At 44.3% G+C, this 17,772-nt stretch overlaps 1 protein-coding gene and 1 long non-coding RNA gene across 2 annotated transcripts; one reads left to right on the top strand and one right to left on the bottom strand.

The window, feature by feature from the left end:
* Positions 1 to 806: 806 nt before the first annotated feature.
* LOC126262393 (homeobox protein Hox-A13-like) lies at positions 807 to 6,250 on the top strand. Its single transcript, XM_049959046.1, has 3 exons — positions 807 to 854; positions 5,767 to 6,069; positions 6,116 to 6,250. Exons 1-3 carry the CDS (start codon positions 807 to 809, stop codon positions 6,248 to 6,250), a joined length of 486 nt encoding a protein of 161 aa, XP_049815003.1.
* Positions 6,251 to 6,338: 88 nt separating this feature from the next.
* LOC126236543 (uncharacterized) lies at positions 6,339 to 12,655 on the bottom strand. The gene is made up of 3 exons (XR_007544936.1): positions 12,590 to 12,655; positions 7,884 to 7,998; positions 6,339 to 6,413 (listed from the first exon to the last, which is right to left on the bottom strand). It is a non-coding gene; the product is annotated as an uncharacterized LOC126236543 (long non-coding RNA).
* Between the last annotated feature and the right edge of the window lie 5,117 nt (positions 12,656 to 17,772).

The following is a 17,772-nucleotide window of genomic DNA, read 5'->3' as shown; positions in this document are numbered from 1 at the left end:
ACAAACGCGGTACGAATTTGGCACTGGCACGACGCACCTCAAGTTTTTCACTCAAAATTTGATGATATGGTGCTATGCCGATGCCCACCTCCTCAGCCAATTCCCGAACAGTTAAACGACTATTTCCGAAGATCACAGAACGAACGCTATCCACATGGCCATTATCTGTTGAAGTGGAAGGACGTCCACACTTGGAATCGTCACAGACCGACATTCTGCCTTGCTGAAAACGTTTAAACTATTCGTAACACTGCGTGCGATTCATACAGTCCTCACCCTATGCATGGCTAAGCATTTGAAATGTCTCTGTGAAAGCTATACCAATTTAATGCACACACGTTGTTCTTCATTGCACTAATCCGACGAACAGGTTACACACGTTCTTACTTTCGAGGCTGTGGTCCTCTTGCTAATTGTCCGAGCGACACGAGACAAATACCGAGCGAGGTGCCGCAGTGGTTAGCACACTGGACTCGCATTCGGAGGACGACGGTTCAATCCCACGTCCGGCCATCCTGATTTAGGTTTTCCATGATTTCCCTAAATCGCTCCAGGCAAATGCTGGGATGGTTCCTTTGAAAGGGCACGGTCGACTTCCTTCCCCGTCCTTCCCTAATCCGATGAGACCGATGACTTTGCAGTTTTGTCTCTTCCCCCAAACAACCCAACCCCAACCAAAGATAGAAATGGCAGTTTGTTTTCTAAACCTAGAGCTAGGTGCGCTCAGTAGCCGTAGCGCTCTAACTCTGTTGGTTGTCGCGCTATTTCAAAAGTTCGGTTTCTTTTGCACACACCTCGTATGTGCAATGTCTCACCACTGTGTCATCTCGTTCGGTGACACAGAAGCAGATAAGGTGAGTTTATCCTATGGTTGTAGGAAGACGTGGTATTTTTATATAACATTCCGAACCGTGTTGTCCCATGTGTTTTGTTACACGCTTATGATCTCCTGATGAAGTTAGACGATGGAAAGTCCGTGTGATCTGTCTGAAGAGTGCTACAGAAAAGCACTGCACACGTAGCACAGTAATTTATTCAGGTAAATAATCCTGAAACCCTGTATCCAAAACGATTTCTCGTGTATGCCAGATGATATTGTGTTCCTTGTCAAGCCTGCACCTGCTTCAAATTATCTTCCTGGAAAGGTTCGTATGTGTAGTAGTCCGTCAGATTAGTATGCTTATGCTTTGTCTAGGTATGAAGTTAAGTCTTAAACCACACGTAAAAAGCTACCATTGTCTTTATATCAGGACTCTCACTATTCTGCGAATTCAGTAAGTTTTTTCGTGTTGGTGCATCAGATTGCGGAAACGGAAGTCCCTTGATGAGGTCCAGGTTCGTTCGAATTAGTTGTATCTGCCTTTGCTCCAAAGTTCTGAAATGTTATATCAACCATGTATAGAAATCTCTTTTATGTAGAGATACGGAGCCGTGAGTGGATGGCTTCGACCACGCATAAAACTACCACAAGTCGTCATCCACACAGATTATCCAATAATATTTATTTATCGTAAGCCTTCTTCGTAAAGCTGATTATTTGGTTGCAGGATCCATGTAACTAATGAGTTCAACTGTTAAAGCGTTCAAAGAATATCATATGAACCATCACTAATGTAATATTAATTTCGATGGCAATGCCAGCGATACAATTTTACGCTCATATGGAAGCATGACTGTATCATTTTTAATTTAACGCTAAGACGTAAATAACGTTTAAATATTGACGATTAAATGTCTTCCTACTCGATCAGTTAATGCAGTTTCACACTACAATTCGTAAGATGAGCGTACCTCGTACACACCAACACTTTAATCGCAAATTGCTGACAGTAATTTTCCACAGGAAAAAATGCTTAAATTAAGATGATGAATGTTGAGCTTTCCTATGTACGTATTATCCCAGCAACCATAAACTGCTCACCGCAACTGATTTCCGCAACGAAGATAAACAGTTTGAGTAACCTTTCTGTAGCAGCTGACCCCAAATGACTGGTTCTCGTTGCCAGTGGTAATTGTAGCGGCGCTCGGAAAGCACGCATCTGGATTTATAATTGCCACTGGGCGATGTGGCGTTATGAGTAACAGGGGCAGGGCGGTACGTTTCGCCAGATGCCTGCTTGCTCCCGCCTTAAAGCGCCCACCGAGAGCGCCAAAGAGTTCGGAGCATGCTGCACGCTATACAGCAGGCGGCCTTGGCATTTGTAGGGCTGACGAGGAAGACCACATGCTGACTTCGGAGGGCGGGTTGCAGCGCCACACCTTTCCGCTTGTGCTTTCGCCAGGGGCGAACAGAAGTGCACACCGCACACCCGTTTGCCTACTATCTCGTTTATAACTTCTAAAACAGCGACAAGGTGCAGCTATATCTACACCTTACGGTGTGTGGTGGAGGATACCTATGGTATCATTATCATTTCACCCTTCCGTGTTCCATTCGCGAATGGTGCGTAGGGACGGTCGATAAGCCTGTGTACGACCTCTAATTTTTTCGGATTTTCTCGTCGAGGTCATTTCGCGAGACTTGCGTGGGAAGAAGCAATATGCTGTAAAAATCTCCTTCCAATGTACAGTCTCCCTCTCGGTGTTATACATCATCTCCCTTGTACCGATTGCCGCTGGAAGTTGCTGAGCATCTCCGTAATATTCTTCCACTTACTGAAAGATCCCGTAACGAAACGTGCCGCTCCTCGTCGGATCTTCCCTGTCTCTTCTATTAATCAAATCTGTTAAGGTTCGCAGGCTGGTGAGCAGTATTCAACACTCGGTCTTAAAGGTGTTTCGTAAGCCACTTCTCACATGGATGAATTACATTTCTCTGATTTTTTTCCAATTACTTTAGTTCGGCCTCTGCTTTTGCTATAATTAGTTTTACGTAGCCATTGCACTTCAGGTCGCCCTGGATGTTTACACCAGAGGATTCTTACGGCAGCTACTGTTTCCAGTGACTTACAGCATAGCTTAATCGAACAGCAGTGGATCTCTATTCCTATTTAAGCGCGATATCTTACATTAAATTACGTTTGGGTCAACAGGCAGCACCTGTACCAACAACCGAATTTTCGCAGGTCTTGCTGCTTTTCCATACACACTTCTGGCGTTGCAACCTTCCTATAGACAACACTGTTGTCTGTGAACGGCCTCTTAGAGCTTCCGAAGCTATTCGCTAGATCACTTGTATGAATTGCAAAACTCCCTTGATTTATTCCCGAAAATTTCGGTCCATCGTTTACTAGGAGGTCTAAGGTATTGCCCTCAGAATTAGGTCCGCTCTCTATTTAAGGTAGTTGTTCAAATGAGAGATGCAGAAGCATCCCATGAGAATCCATGTCCCTGACACCAGTTTATTAGCGAATAAACACGTAAACTGTTGCAAAATCAGTCCTATATCTCACATTGTCAAATTCCTGCCTGAAATAATACACAGATAAATGGATATAAAATTTGAAGACGTACTGCGTGAGGACGACTGGATTCAGAAGAAGTGCAGATCAGCCATTCTGAGTGCATATTTACTAACAGAAGGAAGAGTGAAGGCAAATCAAGATGCACAAACAGAACTTGTGGACCCAGAGGTAGCCTTGGCAACGTAAAGTATGATGACATACAATATGCTAGAAATACTGAGAAATTGGGGAAAGTAATACAGTACTGAATGATTAATACGATGTCCAGGTTGGAATAAAAAAATTGTGAAGTGAAGAAATTAAAGTTCTCGTTGATAAGGTAATGAAAGGACGTTGCATACCATTGCTATTGCTCTCAGACAGGATAAAGGTATGTGTGTAACGAACAGGGACGACAATGTTCTCATACATCCGAAAACAATCATAAACTGAAAGAGCTGCTTTTTCAGCAGATAATAAGGTTTAAAGATAAACAAAGCAGTTGTGAAACTGAGGGAGATTAGTTGCAAGGAAAATAGCACATTATTACAGTTAAAGAAGGTATAGTAAAAGAAAAAGTGTAATTATTATTACACAAGATGCTCAAGAGAAAAGAAACATCAGAAATATATTAATGTACTAGGGAAAAATCATGCAGAAGCAACTGTATTGGCGTACAGTACATTGAACAGAGGAAGGCGTTTGTAAAAGAGTACCTCAGGAACACAGTATTGTATGCAAGTGAAACGGAATAATTGGAAAACCGGTAAGAAGTAAGTTACAACATTTCAATGTGACGCTATATCAAAAGTAGAAAATCTGTGGAGCAAACCCTTGACAGGCCTATTGCCCCGCTGCAGGTAGGGTACAGCCTTTCTCGCAGGAGCGTTAGGAGGGAGAGGATAGTGGGCGGGCCCTTTGCCCAAGTCGCCTTTTACCCCTAGGAAAGACCCCCATTACTCAATTGACAGCAAGCAGAGTGGACCGGAGAGCGCCGCGGAAGCAATGAAAGGAAGAAACCTCTCCACCCGTATCTGGTATTGAACCTTGGGCCTCCAGATGTGGAGTCTAGTGCATACCAGCTAGATCACCATAGGCACAATGCTGTGTTATGTTCCTGAAAATTATGTGGAAGGATTTGGCATAACATGAAAATGGTGGAATTTATGATCGTAGGAGGACGTAGTGAGGAACATGGAGAAGAATATGAGAATGGTTAATTTCTGACCCGTATCAACGGTATTGACAGAATTTTATAGAGAAAAGCTTGGGAAATGTATTACGTGATAGAGAGTAAAAGATACAGAGAAACAGAGAGAGAGAGAGAGATGTTAATAGAAATTACATTGCTTAAGATTAAAATTTTGAAGCACTGCTCTGTCGACTATTTTCTTAAATCTCCATTTTGCAAAGTCGAACAAGTATTTCAAACAATTGAAAACATGGATTACGTCGCCAGTGGTCTAATACAATTCATTTGAAGTACGTCCAGTTCGGCAATTTGTGTGGACAATGTGCTTGTCTAAAAATATGAAACTGCCATATTAATTTACAAAAGTTTCACCATGTAAATATAATTTATTTTATTATTTGGAGAGCTTATGCCTTAGTGCCAATAGCAAAAACAGTGAGAAGCCTTTTTATTGCCTTGCCGGACGAACTCACTTGTGTTTGTTCTCCGCTGAAAGGTTTTCTCCATCACCGGTAATTTTCAGAATCAATAAGTAGCATGACATATCATACTGTGCACACACAACTATAACAGGACATGAATACAAGTATCGGTGCATTCAACTTATTGAATATGAGGATTACCAGTTACTTTCGAAAGCAGTCAGTAGCTAACAGGTAAAAATTGGATCAGACACTTGTTTAAAAATTTTTCCAATGGTGTACTCCATTTTTCTAAAACTCTAAGGATTGCCAAGCAAACTGGCATTATGTAAACAAGGGGGCACATTATTGAAATGACGAGAAAACGTAATGAAGTTTCCGGATTTCAGCCGGATGATGTCGACACCTTGCCACGTTATTTTGGCTGGCAGCCATTCAGGTATCTTCAGGTGAATTGTTTTTTACAATGGAGATTGCTGCTGCATGTCTCTAACTTCATACCAAAAATTTGCCCAGAGACGCTTACGCATCCACTACATGAGCGTCCTCTGTTGCATATCGAAACTTATGTGCATGTGTCTCCGCGCCAATTTTCGGTGTAGAGACGTGCAGTAGCAGTCTCCAGCGCAGAACATTCCCCTGAAGATGGTTGAATGGTTGTCAGTCGAAACATCGTGGCAACGCTATCCGGCTGAAATCCCGAAACTTCGTGGAATACTCATTACGCCGGGGAAAGTTCGAGCGTTTTAACGTAACACTTGCCTGCGAGGGCGGCTACGGCATTGGGAGCGACGGCAGCTCCGAGAGGTGCAGGGCCTGTGGGGACTCCGTCCTTAGTGACGACGGCGTTGAATCCGGCGCCGGGGGCGGCAGTGTACTGCACGGTGCGGACGCTGCCGTCGGGCTCGACCAGGCTGTAGCTGCCCTCCACCACGTCGCCGCTGCGGCTCTCCTGCTGCTGCTTGGCGTCGCCGGTCAGGGCGTCGCTGACGCTGTAGCTGAAGCTGTACTGCGGGTTGGGGTCGTAGTAGGCGTCGACGGCTTCGGCAGCGGGCAGGCCCAGGCGGCCCAGGCCGGCGTAGCGGGCGGCGGCCAGGCCGGCGTAACCGGGGGCGTAGGCGGCGGCGGCGGGCAAGCCGGCGGCAGCAGCCGGGAGACCGGCGGCGGCCAGTCTGGCGGCGGCGGCAGCGGCGGCAGCTCTGGCGGCGGGAGACAGCGCAGCGGCCGCGGCGGGCGCCAGGGCTCCCGCGTAGCCGGGGGCGTAGGCGGCGGCGGGCAGACCGGCGGCGGCTGCGGCGGGGAGACCGGCGGCGGCCAGCCTGGCTGCGGCGGCGGCGGCGGCGGCGGCGGCTCTGGCGGCGGGCGACAGCGCTGCGGCAGCGGCCGGCGTCAGGGCGCCCGCGTACCCCGGCAGGCCTGCGTGCAGCCGAGGTCAGTTAACAAAGGTACTGCTCGCGTCTCCGGTAATCTGTACTGGCCTGCGACGTTCGCGCATCTCAAACATCTCTGGGTCCCTAAATCACTCTTCCTTGATCGGTCAAATAGCGTGCTGTACGGCGTAGGGCGATATAGAAAATAACCAAAAGCTGTCCTCGGGGGTCAATATGTGGACCTGCATTCCGAAGTGCCTTTCACACTTGTACCCAGCAAATAAAGTAATACAGAAGGCATGAAACTTCCTGGCAGATTAAAACTGTGTGCCGGACCGAGACTCGAACTCGGGACCTTTGCCTTTCGCGGGCAAGTGCTCTACCATCTAAGCTACCCAAGCACGATTGACGCTCCGTCCTCACAGCTTTACTTCTGCCAGTACCTCGTGTCCTACCTTCCAAACTTTACAGAAAATCTCCTGCGAACCTTGCAGAACCAGCAGTCCTGAAAGAAAGGATACTGCGGAGACATGGCTTAGCCACAGCCTGGGGGATGTTTCCTCATTTTGAATACAGAAGGCGTCTCGCAGTCCTCAGATCGTTCAGTGTGGGGACACTTTACACCTCTATAAGTGAATTAAAAGGCGAGTTATATGACACCGAAGTTATAAATAACTTTGGGACGTACTTCTAAAATGATAGTAATAAAGAGAGACTGAGAAATCAACAAAGTTCGAAAGAGAAAGAGAGAGAGAAAGATAAGAGAGAGAGAGAGACACACAGAGAGAGAAAGCAAATGAAATTACATAGCTCTAACTTACAATTTTGACGCTTTGCGACTCGTAGTACACTTTTCCTGTGTGCAGTGTAAAATGGTTCAAATGGCTCTAAACACTATGGGACTTAACTTTTGAGGCCATCAGTCCCCTAGGCTTAGAACTACTTAAACCTATCTAACCTAAGGACATCACACACATCCATGCCCGAGGCAGGATTCGAACCTGCGATCTTAGCAGCAGCGAGGTTCCGGACTGAAGTGCCTAGAACCGCTCGGCCACAGCGGCCGGCTGTATGCGGTGTAGTTCTTCGGTACAGAGTTTCTATAATCACGGTTTGGCTACCCTGATTACGGAAGAACCCACCATGCGAGCATCAACAATTAGCCCATGTTCCAAATCAAGTAGCTCCGACATAATGCGATCGTAACTACACAAGACGGGGTCCCAACCACGACTCACACTTGGGCCGTATTGCGGACATTGCACAGGTGCCGTTCGTGGCAAACACAAGAGCTCAACCTGCAGACTTAGCTAGCGTTTGCATTTATGTTCAAGCATGAATTTCTTGCTGTGTTTCCATGTTTTTGTCCAACCCCTGTACATTAATGACTTAAGCCATGAGAGCACACATATCTATTTGCAATATAAAAACGGGCGTCTTCTGCCAGCAATGCAGTATTAAGCACTGCCACTGTGTGAGCAGAGAGATGCTGACGTTTCAGGGTACGACGACTCACCTGCTAGACCTGCTGCCCCGTAGCCCCGCAGCGCTGGCGCCGCCGAGTAGGAGACGGCGGGCGCGCCCAGGTAGCCGGCGCTGGCTGCGCCCAGCAACGCGCACAAGAGCACAACCTGCAGGCACACACAAGCGTCACAGTTCACTGTCCACAGTCACCAGGCGGGTGATTCCTCGACACGTTCACGCCGGCGTGTACCACTAGCGGCCCAGTCTACCTAACCTTCCATCGTACAGGGTTTACCACCAGTGGCTCACGCTCCACTCTACCACTTACGCTACCAGCAGTACTCTAACGTATAATGTATTGCCTATCAGCAAGGCGCAACGAACAGCTGAACAAATGAGGTACCACACAATTTGTGACTAATTTAGCATAAAATTATTTTATATGATCTGTAGTTGTTTTAAAGGAATAGACTCGTGCCGCTTTCGAAACAAAAGGCCAGTATATTATAACAGTAGCGTAGGACGTTTGAATAGAACTGACACCCCGTGGCGAGAAACGAAAAGCGGCACCGCCAGATGAAGGAAAGCATGAATAGCGCACCTCCCCGCAGCGAGAAATATAATCGTCAGTGCCGGCGTGAACGTGTTAAACAAGTCCACGATCGATTTCATTGCCCATCGAATACAAGATCGCATTCTACCACCAGACCGGGGAGGTGGCACAGTACTTGACACGAAGGACAAGTGTTCAGGACGACAATTGTTCGCATCCCCTTTCGCTATCCGTTGCAATACAAAATAGTTGGCAGTCACTGAAATGACTTCGTGCTCTAGGTCGCCAATTGAACAAATAGTCTGAGGATTCAAAATAGGAATTAGCAAAGAAGAGAAGTAGCGCAATGAATATCCACCTCTGCAGCGGAATGTGCCCTATTTCCAAACTCCCTGGTAGATTAAAACTCTGTCTAAGACCGAAAAGCGCTCCTGGAGCCTTAGGAGAGCGCGTAGTGAATCGGCACAAAATTTTAATCTCCAGGAACTTATTGAAAATATTTTGAGTCCTACTTGACGTTCTTACATGGAAAATCAAATGGAGAGTGACAGACATAGTCACTTTAAAAAAGGAAAGGAAAAAATTATCCTCAAATCGTTGGGTCATAATAAAACGAGATAGGTTAGGAAGAAGACAACGGCCATGTCGCAGGGGTAACACCGGTTCCCGTCAGATCACCTAAGTTCAGCGCTGTCGGGTTGGGCTAGCAGTTGGATGGGTGACCGTCAGGTCTGCCAAGCGCTGTTGGCTAGCGGAGTGCGTTCAACCCTTGGAAGGCAAACTGAGGAGCTACTTGATTGAGAAGTAGCGGCTCCGGTCTCGGAAACTGACTTACGGCCGGGTGTGCTGACCACTTGCCTCTCCATATCCCTATCCAGTGACGCTTGTGCGCTGACGATGACTCGGCGGCCAGTCGGTACCGTTGGGCCTTCCAAGGCCTGTTCGGGCGGAGTTTAGTTTTTACTTTAGTAGGCTGGGAAGAATTGGCCGGAAACGTAGACCAGTGTAATGAGATGAACCAAGACTCTCCCAAATGCGAGTTCTCTACCGTAACTAGCCTGTGCTGTAGCTCGGTACAAACACGACGAGGTTCTCTTTGTGGTAGCCTTGCAAAATGCAGAGGGCATTTCATAGCACATCAAGCAACTGACCGTGTTGAGAAAGTGCTAGAAGTACGAGACTAGTGCTAGGAGGCAAGGGAATTCAAATGTGCTCGTCACCAAACGGACGTCTGTTTGCAGAGGTTTCCTTCGAGGTGAATGCCAGGAAGTTTACTACAACCCTCCCTTCTTCAACTAAGCGTGCGCTTCATGTCATTCCCTGATGTCGATGGGATAATAATTACTGACCTTTCTTCTTTCTTCAACAAAGACAAAAAGAAAAAAAAGAAGCCGAGAAATACGGTTTAGGTACCAGTGAAAATCCTTTTCTGATAAATGCTAGGTCAATAGAAAAAATGAGAGTGTTCTGAACAAACAAATTTTATTATTTTTTGCGGTACGTCTTCAAAAACAGCAAATGAAAAGGCAACTTGAGAGAAAGGACAGAGTGGAAATTCACTTAAGAGACTGCGTATCTTTGTCATTTACCTCTCAGTCAGAGTGGTATGTCAACATTATTGCTTTTCCTAACGATACTCATGAGTTTTAAAGAGGACAATTGCTTAAAATGTTTGCTCATTAACATTGCTTTACGTCAAACACAATGAAAGTTGTTTACCAATCAAAGTAAGATGATTTCGTATTAAGAAGGCGTGAGCTGATTTTTCTTCGACTTGCCTAAGACATCCAAAGGAAAAACTATGACATTTTTCCTTCGTCTAGTACGTGTAACAAATTTTGCGGAACAGCCAGCATGTGCGTTGTGAAAGAACAGGGAAAGCTGCAATGATAATAAGTTGCATGTAAAAATGAAAATAGGAGAAAAGGAAAGGGTTACTTGACGTTCTCAAGTTTCTGTATGCTACGTAAATAGCTGCAAAAATTCTGATATTTGAGCTCTAGCACCAAAATTAAATTACAGTGGTCTGTTTATATGAAAAATATTGCCGAAATCCATCAATCTCACTGCAGCAGTCAGTACGTAATTTAGGTCTCCTAAAGACACTTATTACGTCTCATTCTTGCCAGATTGCAAAGGCAAGCCAAAGTTCACTTAGCGAATATCCTCTTAGTATGATTTCATAATAAGTAAGGATATCAACAGACCGCAGTTTGAATTTGTCTAGTGTTACTATTGCCTTCATATCATCCGCGAAACGGCTAAAAAAATGGCTCAAATGGCTCTGAGCACTATGGGACTTAATATCTGAGGTCATCAGTCTCCTAGAACTTAGAACTACTTAAACCTAACTAACCTGAGGACATCACACACATTAATGCCGAGGCAGGATTCGAACCTGCGTCCGTAGCGGTCGTGCAGTTTCAGACTGAAGCGCCTAGAACCGCTCGGCCACTCAGGCCGGCAGAACCGGCTCAAAAAGCGAGATATAAGGAGGTACTACTGAAAGGATTCATACGTTAAATTTAAAAAAATAAAAATTAAAAAATAAACAGAAATACGGATGGACTCTTTACTCGATAGTCCTTGTAAAACAGACTTTCGTTACAAAGTCCATACCGCTATGTTCTACTAGGCATATTGGTCCGTCCTATTTTCTCAATGATGACTTAAGAATGATTCAAATGTGATATCGACGGACCAGCAGTGTGCCTCTAAGAACTGATTAAACTGTGTTAGAGTCCCGATACATGTTTCTTTTTGTTGCAGTTCCTCGTTAGGTAGACTCTCGAGGATTAATTAATTTCCTTAAGTACGTATTTACACCAGGCAATTAGGATACTCCGACTGATCCCTGTGCGAATGTAAAAGATATTATTTAGAAAATACTTATTTGAACAAAAAGATGAAAGAAACCTTGAGACAGTAGTCTTTCATCCATTTGTAGCGAAATTACAATCAGCGTTCAACAAATATTATCAGTTATATATAATAGAGAATGGGGAAAGAAAGGGAAGGGTTAGGTGGGAATTCGAAACTCCCAGCCGCACAGGGCGTTGTGGTAATTCAATGGTGAAAACCGAAAATTTGTGCCGGACCGGGACTCAAACGTGGATTTACCGCTTCTTATGAGCGGTTGCCTCAACCGCTTTGCCTTTGAACTTTCGCCACTACAATACCACAATGCTCTGTGCGGCTGGAAATCACGAATTCCCACACATCCTTTCCCTTTCTTTCTCCATTCCCTGTTTCATACTAATGTATGCACCAGCCGCGTCATCAGTAGTGGTGTCTGTTCTGTCAGACATGCCCGAGAGAACACACACCACTCAAACAAATTCGAATACATAAATATAATGAGGATTACATCCGACAATTAGATAAATAGTGAATGAGTAGATTTCCGTGAGGCATTTTAGGATTCCATCTCTCTGGAGTATGTTAACAGCAGCTAGACCCAGAAGTACGTAGAGTTTCTGGAAGTGAAAATCCATGCCCATTGAAACATTCAGCCCTTTATTCACAAAAGCATATAATTTTGCGAGAGCTCTGTGGAGCGCACGATAGTAGTAATGCGCGGACGTTTTCGAGAAGTTTCCATGGACACAATTATTTTGCCATCTCTGGGTGATGATAAGAACAAGGTTAGTGATGTAATATTATTCAAAATTTAAATTTGTGCTTATTTGCAAATCAACTCCGACCCTGTACCTAGAAAAATAGACATACATTTATTTTTGCTACAGCTACATAACGTGTGCCATAATATGATAAAAGTACAGTATTAAGAATTCAAAGTTACGTTAACTGCTGGACGCATATGGAGCACTGTATTTCTGAAAACAAGAGCTCTGTTTGTACGTTTCTTGGAATGGCTGTATGAAATATCCCATAATATGGTCTAAAATGCGTAAATCGAGCTCCCTTAGGCATACTGTATTTTAAATTTCCAATGACAAGAGTTGTTTGGCTTATTCCCAATTTTATACATAAATAAAGGAACTCTATCCTAGAAGCAATGTGCCAAATTTCAGTAAAGGTTCACGAAACGTTATTTTGCCCATAGGAAAAGCTACGAAGTAGAAGTTCTCTAGTATAGGCAATCTAAGCCAGTCAAAGCCCAAATAAGGAGGCCCAGACCCCAGTGATAACCACGTGGGCAGCCGATGAGGCCAGCCAGCCAGCCAGCAGTGGCAGGCACTCACCTGGAATGCCATGGCGTGTATCTGCTGTGATGGGTGGAGCGGTGCGACTGATGCCGACTGCCCGTCGGCGCCCGCTTATATACTCCAGATGCGCCGGCCCCCACCCGACGCCTCGCCGTCTGTTCTTCACGGAGCGATCTTTAAAATACATCCTTGCCTTGTAAAGCAAGTGCTGTGACGCAACCACGGAGGCTAATATCTAGGTCGTGGCATCTGCCACACCTCTAAATCTCGACGAACCGATGGATAATTGGCTCCACGTTTTTCCCGTTCCATGTAATTGTGCCGATGTGAACAATGAAAATCGCTCTACTATCGGGCGCGGATTTTTAACGAAAAGTGTTGGTTTCGCTGCTTCATTCCGGGACATGGGACAGGAGGAAGTTTGTAGATAAGGTTCAAAAGCTCAAAGGCGGTGATGCAACGTAGTATGCTTGATGAGCTGCAATTAGCAAGATGCACCAACTGTTGCAGGGTTGAATCCAGCGTACATTACCTGAAGGGAAATTAACACGTTACAGAGTTCGTGTCTGCCCACTTTATCAATGCTGAGCTGCAACATGAGTTAGCAGGTTAGCCATTTGTAATTGTCTTATAATGAACTAGAATCTGTCGCAGCGAACAGAGGTCGTACTTTTTCACATAACACAGATCGTCACTAAATAACAAAGTAGGCAACAGTTCACGTTAATTAATGAACACAAGGAAACAATAAAAGACTATTAGCACAGTTTTTGGCATTCGCCGAGGTCCAGCACAAAGTTATCTCATTTTGCGACTTCTAGAGCATGTTTAATTCATTTCCGTCACGGCTATTACAATTAAACTAGAATGTATCGCAACGAATTAGTGACGTTTTTCATGAAAAAAAAACCAGTGTAATCTATCCTCAATGAATAACTAAGCAAATAAGAGTTCACGCGAACTGACCAAAAGGAAACAATAAGAAAACTATAAGCGCCGTGTCTGTGATTTACCGGGTTGTAAGATAAAGTTCTCCTCTCATCTTGCGACTTTAGTGAAAGTTTAAATCGTTCCCGTCACAGCTATTACAGATGCTACTGGCAAATAGCATTATTACGTTTATAAAAAAACCGATGTTCTTCTTCTCTTTAATATTACGACTTTCACCGAACACACTGACGTATACCGGCGTCTTGGCCTCGAACTTGCCTCGGATTTTCCTGAAACGTTGTAAAGCAGGTTTTGTAATTTTCAGAACATTTTTGTTTAAGTTTGTAGGTTTTTTGTTACTGACAGCGTACCTAGTTATCCCAAGTATTGCTGATGCTCTGATGAAAGTTGTTAGCAATCCGAAGAACTTAATTTTCTTAAGTTCTACCAGTCCTGCGATTTAGCATTCAGATCGACTCAATAACAGAGGTATTGTTGTCCTCTTTTAGACTTACATGTGTCTCGCTTTCCTCATTTCCTCTTGCGATCACGTTCCGTATCACCTGGTAAGTATTATTTTACTGATTATATCTTCGACATAAACATAGTTGCGGTACTGGGAAGAAGACGGTGTGTCATATACGCTGCAATGATTTTTTGTCGATGATGATCTTTGGTTGAGCTAGACATTTTGACATTAGCGCCAGTATTATACGCCCAGTGCATGAAATGTTCCAGTTGTAAGTGGACTGGCCTGATGTAGATGATGAAACACGAGATCTGCTGCACTCTGTAAATGAATTACCGAACTGAAAGAATAGAACACGGATTGTCAGTAACTATACACGGTGGCGGTGGGCGGGTAACAATACGAGTAAGACAGTTCACGAAAAATGCACTACCTGCCAGAAAAGTAAAGCAGAATACACTGTCGGATGTCAGTGCACCTTCGTACACATAAACAGCATCGACGGGTAGGTCAATAATTAGAGCTTCAATTCATTGTGACAGAACGGTTACCAGAATGCGTTAGTGTTGTTCGTATTTAGTGCTGTTACCAGGCCTGCTAACGTACATAAAGTGTGTGAATAGTGAATAGCGTCACTGTCAAAGACACGGAGTCGCCACGTACAGTCACACATCAGGGTAACTTTTTACCAGTCATGAAATGTTTGCACCACTTACCACTTATGTTTCAAATGGCTGCTGCTCTACATTCCTGCACTGTTTTGTACTCAAAGTAAAAGTTTTATTACCTCTGTGATTTTTAGCTATTATTTCAGTTATCTTCCCATCTTCCCACAAGCTCTTAGCCTTGTAATTACCCTTTAGTCGCATTGTCTGTGAAGAAAGCTTCTGGTGGCAGTGCTTCAAGTTGAACGATGCCAGGTCGATACAAATATCTTGATATTTCAAAGTAAACCTGCAGTACTGCACCACCACTATTCGTTTTTACTTCCTATTAACACATGATTTCTTTCTGGCATGTACTAAATTTACCGAGAGAATTGAGAATTACATGCAGGAAAAATCTTTTTTAACTATAGATGTAAAATGTTACAATGTCAATTTCGACTTTTAATTTATTAAAGTGGTACAAATTTACCGCGATTGGCTGTACACGTGTGAGGCAGCATTGTCAGCACATGTCAGAGTTTGGAAGGGGTCCCATTCTGGATCTCCATTTACAATATTCAGATATTCAGACATATTCAGATATTCAGTCATATCAAGTGCTGAGAATGTTGATCTCGTGCATTTATACATACCACACCGCGCCGGTCGCGGTGGTCTAGCGGTTCTGGCGCTGCAGTCCGGAACCGCGGGACTGCTACGGTCGCAGGTTCGAATCCTGCCTCGGCCATGGGTGTGTGTGATGTCCTTAGGTTAGTTAGGTTTAAGTAGTTCTAAGTTCTAGGGGACTTATGACCTAAGATGTTGAGTCCCATAGTGCTCAGAGCCATATGAACCATACCACACCGCGATATCGGGAAGGCAATGCAGTACGTTGAATTTCATCTGGACTGTCGCGGCATAGGCCTATATTATGTGGCATTTCATATCTTCGGGAGCCATCAGTGATTCCTTGTACGTCTCTTGATTTTAATTACCGCCATCGGTGACAGTCCATAGAGGATAATTATGGTGAACATGTATGGCCATGTTGAATTTTCCTAACGATCGATACAACGATTACCAAAATCTTCTGTAAAGAAGGTCTCTAACTATTATCTGTGCGGAATGGTCGGGACATCCATTATTGTTGCATAAAAATTCGTTGTGTCCTGCAGAATGTCTTCCCATGATGACGACAGCATATCTGTTTAGAATTGCAGGAACAAATTTGTAGCTATTTAGAGTCCTATCTACAAAACAGGGGCCAATGACGCGGTACTGGAAAGCCCACAACACACGTTGACAGTTCGTAATTCATCCACTATCGTTAATCAGCGTGGATATTCAAGTGCCCAGTAGTGCATATCACGAATATTCGTTTCCCCGTGGTTTTAATCAATAATCATCATCATCATCATCATCATCACCATCATCATCATTTAAGACTGATTATGCCTTTCAGCGTTCAGTCTGGAGCATAGTCCCCCTTATAAAATTCCTCCATGATCCCCTATTCAGTGCTAACATTGGTGCCTCTTCTGATGTTAAACCTATTACTTCAAAATCATTCTTAACCGTATCCAGGTACCTACTCCTTGGTCTACCCCGACTCCTCCTACCCTCTACTGCTGAACCCATGAGTCTCTTGGGTAACCTTGCTTCTCCCATGCGTGTAACATGACCCCACCATCTAAGCCTGTTCGTCCTGACTGTTACATCTATAGAGTTCATTCCCAGTTTTTCTTTGATTTCCTCGTTGTGCACACCCTCCTGCCATTGTTCCCATCTACTAGTACCTGCAAACATCCTAGTTACTTTCATATCCGTAACCTCAACCTTTCGCTCCCATACAACAAAGTTGGTCGAAAGATTGAACGGTGCACAGATAACTTAGTCTTGGTACTGACTTCCTTCTTGCAGAAGAGAGTAGATCGTAGCTGAGCGCTCACTGCATTAGCTTTGCTACACCTCGCTTCCAGTTCTTTCACTATGTTGCCATCCTGTGAGAATATGCATCCTAAGTACTTGAAACCGTCCACCTGTTCTAACTTTGTTCCTCCTATTTGGCGCTCAATCCGTTTATACCTCTTTCCCACTGACATTACTTTTGTTTTGGAGATGCTAATCCTCATACCATAGTCCTTACATTTCTGATCTACCTCTGAAATATTACTTTGCAAACTTTCAATAGAATCTGCCATCACAACTAAGTCATCCGCATATGCGAGACTGCTTATTTTGTGTTCACCTATCTTAATCTCACCCAGCTAGTGTATTGTTTTCAACATATGATCCATAAATAATATGAACAACAGTGGAGACAGGTTGCAGCCTTGTCTTACCCCTGAAACTACTCTGAACCATGGACTCAATTTACTGTCAACTCTAACTGCAGCCTGACTATCTATGTAAAGACCTTTAATTGCTTGCAAAAGTTTGCCTCCTATTCCATAATCACGTAGAACAGACAATAACGTCCTCCTAGGAACCCGGTCATATGCCTTTTCAAGATCTATAAAACATAGATACAATTCCCTATTCCACTCGTAACACTTCTCCATTATTTGCCGTAAGCTAAAGATCTGGTCCTGACAACCTCTAAGAGGCCTAAACCCACACTGATTTTCATCCAGTTTGTCCTCAACTAATACTCGCACTTTCCTTTCAACAATACCTGAAAAGATTTTACCCGCAACGCTGATCAAAGAGATACCTCTGTAGTTGTTACAATCTTTTCTGTTTCCATGTTTAAAGAATGGTGTGGTTACTGCCTTCGTCCAGTATGATGGAACCTGTCCCGACTCCCACGCCATTTCAATTATCCTGTGTAGCCATTTAAGACCTAACATTCCACTGTATTTGATGAGTTCCGACTTAATTTCATCCACCCCAGCTGCTTTATTGCACTGCAATCTATTGACCATTTTCTCCACTTCCTCAAATGTGATCCTGTTTCCATCGTCATTCCTGTCCCATTGTACATCGAAATCTGAAACATTACTGATCGTATTTTCACCTACATTGAGCAACTCTTCAAAATATTCCCTCCATCTGCCCAAGGCATCAACAGGATTCACCAGCAGTTTTCCTGACCTGTCCAAAATACTTGTCATTTCCTTCTTACCTCCCTTTGGAAGACTGCTAATTACACTCCAGAATGGTTTTCCAGCAGC

This window comes from Schistocerca nitens, chromosome 1 (genome assembly GCF_023898315.1).
Source record: "Schistocerca nitens isolate TAMUIC-IGC-003100 chromosome 1, iqSchNite1.1, whole genome shotgun sequence".
In the NCBI taxonomy this organism is placed as follows: domain Eukaryota; kingdom Metazoa; phylum Arthropoda; class Insecta; order Orthoptera; family Acrididae; genus Schistocerca; species Schistocerca nitens.
Note: the sequence above shows the minus strand (reverse complement) of the source record. Positions and strands in the feature narration are given on the sequence as shown.